At 47.8% G+C, this 12161-nt stretch overlaps 1 protein-coding gene across 1 annotated transcript in view; it reads right to left on the reverse strand.

The window, feature by feature from the left end:
• Positions 1–269: 269 nt before the first annotated feature.
• The window catches only part of LOC147430983 (uncharacterized), a 35870-nt gene continuing 23978 nt past the window's right edge, over positions 270–12161 (reverse strand). The window contains exon 8 of the mRNA XM_086493504.1: positions 270–881. Within this exon, the coding sequence (XP_086349630.1) occupies positions 508–881 (374 nt within the window). The 3' untranslated portion in view covers positions 270–507. The remainder of the gene's footprint in view (positions 882–12161) is intronic.

Raw genomic sequence — 12161 nt, forward strand, 5'->3', positions numbered from 1 at the left:
ATTGACACTACACTAGAGCCTCCCTTTCTCAAACTTGTCCCTGCCACAGGAGTGTACCTTGCTTGAAATGTTTGTGTTTGTGCATGCAGTCAGCGCCCTTTGATCGATGTTCCAGGGTTCTATAACATCCAATGAGTAGCAGTTAACAATTTTTCCTGATTTTTTGCAGATTCTGTGCAGATAGAAAGGCCCTTGTGAGTTCCACATCTGCTTGTAGTTACTGCAATTTCACGTTATTGAGGTTTGTTGTTGTTGGAGAGAGAGAGAGAGAGCTACAAATAATTACAGTAGTTCCCAATGGCAGAAACCTGTGCAAGCACTATCCTTGGCTTGAACCATAAGTAATGCTTTTGTAGTCAATCAACACTAATGCTTCCCACTTGCTAAGGTACACAGTTAAGAACCAAATTGGAGATAAATAGAGAAGCTTCTAAATGGAGAGCCACAGTGACTAATTTTAGAGCTTATGAATGAAGAAGCCAAGAGGCAACTGAATACAGTTCCTATTTATTGACGGCACAATTTCAACCGCTTGCAAGAGGGTAGCATGAGTTGCACAATTTCCAAGGGTGCCTTCCTAGACATACAAGTTTTGGGTAAGCTTGCTTCTTCAACATGTCCTGCCTCTGACAACCTGATCCCATATGCCAACATTCTTTGCACATCGCGAGGAGCAGGAGACTGCCACGGCCCATCCCACCATGCATATGGAAGAAGTGGGGTCTCTGCACACTGTCCACTCTGATTCTTGCAGCTTAGATGGCCTGCAAAGCGTCGCCATACATGACCCCATCCTCTCTGTCCTGCCAGTCCCTCTGCTAAAAGAGAAGTCTGAAAACTGCTGTAGAATTTGAACGGAATAGCACCTTGTGTTTTGTCAACTGCAGCATGAGACAAAGCAATAGCTTTTATATGAGGGATCCGACAAAAGGAAGCCTTTGAAAAGCTTAAGATCCTACTGCATTATGGACCCGGAATACACATTCACTTTCATCCCAAGGGATGGAGACAGTGCTCAACCAGAAACATTCAGCCCACAGAGGCAAAAAGAAAAAAAGATTTCCAGTCATTATTCATCACTCTCGATCAGCAAGGTCATGTGTATCATAAAGCATCTGGGAAATATCTTCACACTTCACTGCGTGAGTTGTATAGAAAGGTCAATGCCGAAGTACAAGTCACAGTCAAGCAAGTTTGTTGTGTGGTAGAGATGCATAGGATCCTGCCATGTTTGCCGCATTTAATAAATGATCTATAAGCCATCCATGTACTCAAATAAGATAATTCACATTGGTGAGAACTGAAGTTCGTGTTGCCTATCTGGTGAGCATATGAATGAGGGAAGCCAATGGACATGGATACGTGTGAGAAAAACATCATTACATAGAGGATAACAAGAGTCACCAATCCTCCCTCCCTCAAAAGATATACGTCAGGGTCTGCAGAAGAACAATGAAATGTTGCTCCACATACGCCTCCTCCTCCATATCACATAGAAATAGCAGCACACAATCTTGAAAAACCCAATAGGTAACAATTTGACCTGCACGATGCATGCTGAGAACCGAGGAGTATCTCTATGAAAAGGGGAATCAAATTTCTGTCATGCAAAGTCTGCACCACCATTTACACATTGTAGGTAGTGATGTGCATGAATACACTTAAAACCGGTGGAGCCCTCATGAGGAGGGTTTTTCCCAGCACATTGTATCTATGATCATCACTCTAGGACTGATGTCACATTCAGTGCTAGCCCCAGCATCACCCCTCTTTTGAGCACGTTGAGTTGGGGGATACATGGGTTGTAAACCAAAGGCTTCAAGGTAAAGCTGCCATAGAAGTATACATTGTTGACAAATGTTAAAGATACAACGCTCACTTCTATGATAGATAGAATGACAAAAGTATGAAGGTTTCATTAAGTCATTTGTACATATGTTCGATACTTTCTTGCGGATACGTGCGATAATAAAAGGGAGCTAATCAGACTAAATCATCTGTGGCATGTATAGGATGCATGCAATCGAGGACGTTTTTGCAATTTCAAGAGGGGGGTATGTCACAAGACTGTGATAAACACTAACTTTATGAAAGAACGAAAGGCGACGCGAACTGAGCTCGCTGCTGCTGCCCTCTACCTCCTCGCCATCGCCTAGCTCCCCAACCTCCCTTGCACAGCTCCCCCCTGCCCACTGCCTGCCCCCCGCCCACTGTCCACTGCCCGCCCACTGCACACTGCCCCCTGCTCCCTGCCCGTAAGCTGCCCACTGCCGCCCCAGCCCCCTGTTCGCTACATTGCCCACCCGCTACCCACTCCCCCCCCTCCCCCCCCCCCCCCTCCCGCCATTCACCTCTGTTGTGGTGGGCTGTTTGCAGCCTATCGGCGACGGTTTAGACACACGCACCCCCGCCAGCAGACACAGAATGGCAGCCCTTGCTCCACCACAAAGGGACTCCTCAAAAGCCCCCTCACCCAACCCCGTGGAGCCGACCCTTCGACTTGCTCTTTCGCCAGAAGAGCAAGCGAGCTTGATCGCCGAGGTGGAACGCTGGCAAGCCTCCTCGGTTATCTGCAAGATTATTGGCACTCGACCCAGCTGAGGCGAGGTTCGGGACCTACTTCAGGCCCGACTCCTCTCCGATGTGGGCAAGATCACCGATGTCCAGATCCTCAGGAGAGGGTATTATCAGATAGAGTTCGAGTCTCAAGAAATGACGGCCAAGGTGATATCGATGAGCCCGCTCAGTATTCGAGCAGCTCGAGCTAACTTCAAACGATGGCATCATGGCTTCGACCCTACTACATATGTGCTCGAGGAGGAGGCCAACTTGCCTATCTCGGTCTGCTTCCCAAGCCTGAGGAGATAGTACCTTCCTCTTCTTCCCAAGATTGGTTCCATGTTCGGGACACTTTTGGAGTCACCGCGCACTACAGCTTCAGTTGTGGCCAAGGCCACAGGTTTACCTACTGTGCGGGTTCTTGTTCGAGACACATACTCCCTCCCGAAGGTGATACTCTTGCCTTGTGTGAGCGGGGGTTGGATCAGAGTCCCAAGGTGGTAAGGTACGTAAGGTACGGTACGTATTCGGTACATCCTGTACGTAGTACCGAATGGATAAAGTTTTTAGGTACGTAAAATTCGTACAATTTTTTTTCTAAAAGCCAAAAACCTACAATATCGTCCGTACTTGATAAAAAAATTCACAAGTATCACTTCAAGCATGTTAGTTCACTATTCTACAAACCTTTAACCAAGGCAAAGCTCTTAGCTTTCATACGAATACCAGCAAGCCACGACTCCTTCCTCAACATTCCACGAATTAACATTCAAGTGAGTCAGTGACAAGAAGAGATACAATTCAAATATTATGTACAACCTGAAATTTGTAATTTCAAAACAAAGTTACTACAGAAATTCGAGAACTTCAAAGTTCATATTGATCATGATTTGCCAATTTGCATACGAAAAATCAATGGTAAATCGTATACCCATGATCATTGATCCATCAAAATACCAAGATGATAGAATCCAGAAACCATACAAAAAAAGGACATCTAATAATCCATAATCCTCAGATGTCAATAGTCAACAAAACTAGAGAGCATGCTAGCTAGTAGCAACTGCAAAGTACATACTACTGTCTACATGAGAATGAACAATCATGAAACTCAAAGTTCAAACATCATCATCTGACTCTGAAGATGAGGAGGCCATGTCTCCCTCATTCAAGAAATTTCCCTCGTCAAAATCTGGCTCAAGAACGGTCGGACCTCCAGAAGCACCTGCCTCCTGCTCAAATCGGTCATCCTCCTCTGAAGTCTGAATGAGACACACTGCCTCATTCGCTCGACCACGACTACTGCGCACAAGCAGCTTGCCTCGCCCCGTCGTGCTCTCTCTGGATCTGCAACCTCCTAGCCAAGAGGGATGTTGTGAGATCGTGCTCATGATCGAGTGACCCGCCGATCCACGCTCTCCAGCTCTCTATGAAGTTCTCACAGAATCTCCTCCTGCTCATCTCTGATCTAGCACTCTATCTCCTCTGCAGTAGGGTCATGAACCATCTTCACTTGAGTCAGATCTATTTGCACAAGAGGACAAGTAGCCAAGCATTAACTACAAACGTAAGTCTCCTAATCCTGCAGCTACTAGCACTGATCTTGATTCTTTTAAGACTTACCTGCTTGGGTGACCCCAAAGCATGAAAACTACGCACGAGCGTCATGTTCGCACGACAGTACCCCAACTTCTCCAATTGCATAGTACTCGGGAGGTTTCAAATCTTCGTGTGTACAAGAGAGTAGGTGCTCCAATTGCGCTCACAAGCACTAGCTGAGCAATCCTATGTAGTATGGACATTTACATGATATATAGGAATCAATGAAAATCATCCAAGCGTAGTACGTACTATGTACTATCAAGTACTATGTAGTGCAAGCGAGAGAATAGTAAATACCTGCGAGAGAATGTGTAGTGCAAGATTGCACAAATTTGGAAGACCAGCTCTTCCATGGTTTTGCCACCAAGTAAGGGGAAGCTTGGTAGCTTCTTGCCTCAAGGACACACTCCTCAAAAAAGATGGTCCCAGCTTGTTCATGTAGGCACTCATCTCATTGTCGATCTGCAGCTGCTCATCCTTAGTAAATATGATGTCAAGGTACTCTGATCGCAAGGTGAGCAAACTGCTCTCCGTAAAAAGCTCTGGAGTCTTGTAGAGAGGATGGAGTATAGCAACCATCCCATGAATGGGACGACGCATAAACGTCCATCGGCTCTCCACAATAGCCAGAATGCCCTCCCGTCTACAGTTCACAAGACTCCAAAGTCAAGACTTAAAACAAAACAAAAAATCCAAGTGGCAAGAATCAAGGTGTCATGTGCACATCTAACCCTATGTGTACGTGGACAAGCTACTTCATGACAAGGGTTCAATTCAGTTCAGTTAGCCTAGCTTAGGAAGTGTTCTGGCACTTTTGTGAGTCTGTTCGTAGACCATGCATGTCCAGACACTTAGAGTAGATGCATATCCTCTGGTTGCACACAGCATAACCATCATATTACAGTCAGAACCCATCAAGAGAATTTTACAGTGCATAGACCTATTTTCCATATTTTAGCCATTTTTCACTTACTATTATTAAGTGACTTTGTTGGGAAACTAGGTAGGGCAAACTTTGCAAGTTTATATATAAGAAACCTAGCGCTAGCACTTTCTGGCAGAAGAGGCAGCAGGAACAAGAGTTCAACAAGCACCTTCTCAGTAAGACCTTCCCCGGCGGTAAACCTAGCGTTTTTAGCCAACAGACAGCCTAACGTTTTTCATTAATCCAGCCTTGGCGTTTTTGCATTGCAGATCAGCCCCGGCGGTCGCAGAGTCCAGAATCCAGCATAGCGTTTTTGCATCAAGCATCCAAACAGCCAGCGATTTTGCATTGCAGATCTACCTCGGCGTTTTGCAGATCCACAGCGTCAGATCAGCCCATTGAGCCAACGTTTTCAATTTTCAGCATTGTGACTCCGCCATAGAACCTTCAAACCTCGCAGACCTCACCTTCCCGCAGCAGATCCTCGCCGCACGGTCAGATCAGCCAAGGTTTGCAGATTCAGCCCTGAAAACGTAGATTTCAGCATCTACATTTTCAGCGCTTGTCGTCGCATCGTCGCCATCGACATCATCACCGATATAGAGTCAGAATTCAGCAAATAAAAGATTTGCAGATTTCAGCCATTAGCGTTTTCAGATTTCAGCCCGTCTCATCGTCGCCCTCATCGTCGTCGACATCGTCGGCAAGTCCATTGCATTGTAGAGATTTGTGCAATCAATAGTAGACCGCTCTCGCCATAGAGAGTGGGGCCTTCGGAGGAGGGTTTAACAACATTTTGGTGTCGTATTCTTCTCTCTCTATCTCTAAATCTCAGCACCTTCATTCATAGTGTTTTATCCACTTTGTTTGTGATCACTTGCACTCTCTCACTAAAGGAACGGAAGGCTCTCCCTTCCGTAAGTAAAAGGAACCTTGAGCACAGTTCGGAGCATTCATCTTGAGCAAAGTTCAACATTCACATCCGCTGCACATTACACAAGGGCTTTGTTGACTTACCACTCCGATGTCAAAGAGGTACATGCTGCTATGTGATCCCACATCTGCATGAACAGATGATATACAAGACCAAGAGTGGACCCCTCCATGTCTGTCACACGCAAGAGTACGTAAACAGGCTGGAGAGCCACTGCCAAGGAATGCACCTCTGCCCAAAAGCTCTCATCGAGCACTTTCCTTTGTGTGTATGTACTTTGTAGGCTCAGTCAAAGCATGGTGCATCAGCCGCCACTTAGGGTCCACAACTATCTGCAACAATGGATCCGTCAACCTGTAAAGCCTCTTAAGTACTAGATACATGTCTGCAAACCTAGTCTTCGAGGGACGCACCATGTCTAGTGTACTGTGACTCCTGAATATGGCAAGTGCATGATGTTTCTTGCAGAAAAAAGTAGTCATCTTTGTTGCATCAGAAACAACGGGCTGTACCCAAGACAACTTGCCAATATCCTCTATGAGCAAGTCGAGACAATGTGTAGCACATGGAGTCCAAGACAACTTGGCAAGTTGTCTTGGGCTGTACCCAAGACAACTTGCCAATATCCTCCATGAGCAAGTCGAGACAATGTGTAGCACATGGAGTCCAAACTATGTGAGAGAACTCTGCCTCAACCATCTCCCCCATGGCCTTGCAGTTTGACGCATTGTCCAAACTATGTGAGAGAACTCTGCCTCAACCATCTCCCCCATGGCCTTGCAGTTTGACGCATTGTCCGTGACAAACTGCAAAACCATACAATCATTACCTTACTAGTTACAACTTACAGCTATCAAATGATCATTGATATCATCAAAACTTAGAAGTGAAAGGGATTTTAAGGGAGCCAAGGAATGTGAAATACCTGCACCACATTCTCCTTTCCAACCTCCTTGATGGCCTGCTTGATATGCCCAAAAATAAACTCCGCTCAAATTCGCTCACCAGCCTTGCCAGCGTCCACTGCTCGTAGGAAGTATGTACCAAGACAAGAGGATACAAGGATGTTGATAATATGGCGTCTACGAATGTCACTCCACCCGTCAGAGATGATAGTACAACCAAATTGCTACAACCCAGCTTTCATCGGGACCAATGCTCTGTCAATGATCTTTCGCTGCTCATCTAACATGTGTCAGAGTGAGCAGCGGAAGGTGGAGAGAGAGAGAGAGAGAGAGAGAGAGAGAGAGAGAGAGAGAGAGAGAGAATGGCGATAGACACATAAGAGAGATGGAAAAGGTTGGCAAGCCCCAATAACTCCAAATGGCATAAACTGCTTTTTACAAGACAAGATGGCAAGATATGAATGGGAGAGTGCATCCCCCCCTCCCATATATAGCAGAATAGGGAGTAGGTAGGGCAGACCAGAAGCCCCACAGAACATGCACAAAAAACCCATAAATGAGGAAAAAATGAAAAAGGACCAGAATAGGTCCGGCCGGACAAACTGCTGAGCAAAACCCTAAATGTGCCTGAAGATCCCTGTCCAGCAGGTGTACGGGTGGCCATCCCACAACCAAGGGCCAGTGCATGTGATGTGTGTGAAGTCTGTAGGCAGGGTGCGAAGCATCTGGAGATGAAGAATCTAACACCCCCCCTCAACGACAGATGCGGAATCGCTGAGGAAGAAGATGCAACACGCCTAGCAATCTGGAGTGTGAAAAGAAGAAGCGCCAGCCAAACAAAAAACGATGAACCGTCCAGCACCAATGTGATGATGACCAAAGCTAGGTCAGGCTGATCAAGTCGCACAAGGAAGCTGATGGAGAGGCTAACAACAGAACAAGTCGCTAAAGAGGATATATATGAGGGAAAGATGGAAGACGAGCAGGGAGCTCATTGGTGAAGGTCAACAGAAGAGAGAGACTGCAGAGAGAGAACCCTCCCTGAAGCAGAGCACTCTGACACAAAAGGATAGAAGGCCAAGGTGGTAAACCGGTAAACTCCAAGCCAAAAAGTGATCTCGATCCTAAGAGGGAAGAAGGAGGTGGATGAAACTAGAGGGTGAAGCCATCGGCCTGTGAAGGGCTAGAGATGGCAATGGCAGACGTCTGTCGAGAAGCCATCCCATCCTCAATATCTGAATCCTTCTTGCGGTCCCGCCATCGTTTATAACATTTTGCTGCAAAATGACCTTTCTTTCCACAATAGGTACAAGTAATGTCAGGGCGAGAAGGTGTACAACCAGGTCCAAACTGTCCAGGAGCACTACCACCCCTACTGGATGTAAAAACCAATGCAGTAGAATACACAAAAGCGTCTGAGGTGGCTCTGTCCTGAATGCGTGAAGCTATCTGCTGCACAGCGGGTAAGAGCGCCTCCAAAGTGATAGGAGTAGGGCGCGTGGAGGTAGTAAGTGACCGGAACAAGGAATCATTAGTGTCGGGAAGCTTAAGCAGCAACCGAGTTGCCATGCCCTCGGGAAGAGATCTGGTTTCCACAAGCTGCTAGCTCATCACGGAGCAGAAGAATGCGGGATATGAAGTCCTGGATAGTCAGAAACGGCGAGACTTGTAAGTCCATCAAAGTCTTTTCCAGAGCGAGGATCCTTCCGGGTGTCTTCGCCTCATACATGTTGCAAAGGAAGCCCCATACCTCATTTGCAGTGGTGTGAGAGCATAAAGACGTCAACATGCTGTCCGCACAGTCGATGAATCAGAAAGAGTAAACCCTGCGATGGTTCAGATTCCACTGATCCACCATAGCCTCTGTAACCATAGTACCTGATCCGCCAGAAGTAGTACCATGAGAACAAGAAGATGAGGAGCCAGCACGTGTAACTACAGAAGAAGTGGTAGCTGATGATGTCGATGTAGGAGCACCAGATGCAGGAGCAAGGCCGGGACACGCAGCATTGGCAGTATCGGTAAGCCAGTCCCAAAGGTCAAACTGCATAAGCATCACCATGATCTTCATCTTCCAGACGACAAAGTTGGAGCCATCAAGCTTTTCGCCAGGAGGAAAGATGGGCATGGCTGGGAGTGTTGCCATAGATACAGACAAAAAATCAGTAGAGAAGTCTCGTGTGTAAAATCAGAAGCAAAGGTGAAGATAGGATCGGAAAACCACGCCGGTTAGAACGCCAAAAGACCGCGAAGTAGAGGGTAAGTGACGGGAGAGGCAAGGGAAACCTGAAGGGATGCCGATGAAGCAAAGTCGAGGTGCTGTCCAAACCTGAAATCGCAGCAAAAGGGAGCTCGAAACACCACGAGAACGCAGGGGTTTGAGAAAAAACGCCAGGTGATGAACACCCGATGCCAAGGTTGGTATGTGAGGGCTGTAAATGCACCAAAACAGGCTGAAAATCTAGTTGCACTCTATGAGAGTGCCAGCAATCTCTGTCTCTGCAATCTTTTGCCGCTCTTTTTTACGCATGGACATGCGAAGGCAAAGTAGACTGTGCATAGGCGCGAGTCCCCTGATCTGTATCCTCATCTACATCTTGAGAGTAACGAGCCTTTTTCCTGCTAGTATCCTTTTCTTGTTGTGTATGTGCATCTGTCAAATCTACAAATAGTGCATCGTGCAAGGCATCCTCGTTGCATCATTACCGTTCTTATCCTTGGACGAGGGAAGGACCCCTGCTGGAAAGTGCTCTAGCTTTAAAGCATCCTTAATCTCCGGTGGAATAAAATTACATCCTCCGCAATGTCCAATAGTGCCGACGCCAAGAAGGTGCCTCAACACATGTGTCACGGTGCTTGTCTTCTACTTTCCACAATACTTGCAAGTCCAAGTGCGTGTTCCTAATCCTGCTTGCCCTCCTGTATTCACCACCGCAATGACATTCGTGTGTGCGTTCCAGCTTGGGTTGGGTTTGCGAGACATGGTGCACCTACACATTGGCAAGCAACGACAGAAAACCGATCATGTTTTCGCGAGAGAACGCCTCAGAGAGAGAGAGAGAGAGAGAGAGAGAGAGAGAGAAGGGGGGGGGGGGTTGAGACGGGGTCACTTATCGCGTGAGTAGTGGCTGCGCAAGCTTCTGCAGATGAGAACTATAGTGATTGTTCATTGTTGCAGAGAATACCTGCAAAAACTAGGCACTGGAATAGCTTTAAGAAATGCGAAGCCAGATCTGCCAACCCGTTGGAGTTTTTGTCCAACGAAAAAAAGGTTTTACAGTACGTATCCGTACGGTACGGTACCATACTGTACGAATGTACCGTATCGTACGGATCCGTACATACGGATACTGCCTTGGATCAGACAAAGTGTGGAGTATTTGGGTCTCCCAAATCAGTGCTTCATTTGCAGGCGGATGGGCCACTTAGCAAAGGTCTGCCCTTGCAAGAGATCTCGACCCACAGCGCATGCGTAGCCTCCCAAGGCTCAGCATGCTCAGCAAACAAATACCCAGGACACACAGGCTGGTACCTCGACTGAGACTAGCGATCAGACAACTGACGGTTGACAGCAAGTGCCTGGCCGCCGCCGACGGGGACGGGCTCGCCGCATCGCTCCCCGTGGTGGCCGACCTCCTGCAGCTCAGCAGCATTGGGTTCCGACAAAAAACTGTTTTGACCCCCTTCAACACGACCCCCCCTAAGGAGGCTCCCTCCACCTCACCTCCGCCACCTCCACTGCCTCCCCCTCCACCCTCAGACGCCTCCGTTCTGCCTCCCCCTCCACCTCCCGCTCCTCCTCTCTCCCTGGTGGGGCTCTCAGTCTCATCTCCCGACCCATCCCACTCTCCTCCTCAGGTGCAGAGAACTGGACACACATCTGCAGCGAGACGATCTCTTGGTAGTGCTTTTACTATGAGTCGCATGGCTCGGGAGGGACAGCCCCATCTGAGGCCGCCACTTCTGGTTCAGACCTCTCCTTTTGCAGCAGTCCCTCGGGGTTTAACCAACTTTGACATTCGCAAGCGATGGGACTTCTTCCATTACAGTTTCACACGCTTCCTAGGTGATTCTTCTCCCGACCTAGAGGATGCTTGCTTTCGAGTCCACGTCCTCTTTCTAGCAGCCGGAGGCAATGAGGCTTTGGATACAGCGGTAGGTTTCTCCTTTCCGCTACGGCAGGGATCCTAGGGGTGACAGATCTGGTACAGACACTCTGGCCTTTAGTGAAGTTCGGTGTGACGCCATCGGATGCAGCAGGTTGCAGGCACATTGTAGTGCATTTATTTGCTGAGCCCCCCTTGCTATGTATTTGTTCATGAGGATTCTTGGACAGAGGATGTAGCCCTACGGGTTGCACGCTCGGCCTAGGTGAGACAGTCACTTCAAACGCGCTTATCTAGAGGTCGCTCGGATGCAGATTACTCCCCATCCAAACCGGCCTCAAAGATAGGAGATTGGCTGTTGCTGAAGCATCTGTTTTTTCTCACCGACTCCATGAGGATCATCTCATGGAATGTGCAAGGATTAGGAGGGGCCCAGTTTCAACATCAGAGAGGTCGGTTGCGTCAGGAGCTTCAACAGTGCCTTGTGAGTAGTGAGATTGATATTCTTATGCTACAGGAGCATCATCTCTGTGAGAGCCGCATTAGACGATGTGGTCAGATTTTGCGTGGTCGTTACGAGACGTTTTGATCAGCTGCAAACATTTGGACCTGGAGGTATTCAGGGAGGGGTATGTATGACTATTGTGGATTCTTGGCAAGATGCCATTGTGGGCAGAGGTATTATTGTGCCAGGCAGAGCTTAGTAGATTACTATGCAGGTTCAGGGTTGCCTCATGGGTTTCCTGAACATATATGCGCCCAATGTGGCAAGTGCACGAGCAGAGTTTTGGTCTCATGTTGTTGAGTCTCTGCCACATGCAAAGCAGTGGTGTGTTGGGGGGGACTTCAACATTGGGCCTCATGGGTTTCCTGAACATATATGCGCCCAATGTGGCAAGTGCACGAGCAGAGTTTTGGTCTCATGTTGTTGAGTCTCTGCCACATGCAAAGCAGTGGTGTGTTGGGGGGGACTTCAACATGTTGGAGGACCCCTCTTACAAGATTGGAGGTGGCCATGCTACAGTGCACGCGGCTGAGTTGGCAGCTTGGGAGCAGCTATGTATGACTATGAGGGTTTCCAATGTTTGGCAACCCTCAGGTTTTTGTGAGACCCTTGGACAGCCTGTCTT

This window comes from Adiantum capillus-veneris, chromosome 21 (genome assembly GCF_014529385.1).
Source record: "Adiantum capillus-veneris isolate H3 chromosome 21, ASM1452938v2, whole genome shotgun sequence".
In the NCBI taxonomy this organism is placed as follows: domain Eukaryota; kingdom Viridiplantae; phylum Streptophyta; class Polypodiopsida; order Polypodiales; family Pteridaceae; genus Adiantum; species Adiantum capillus-veneris.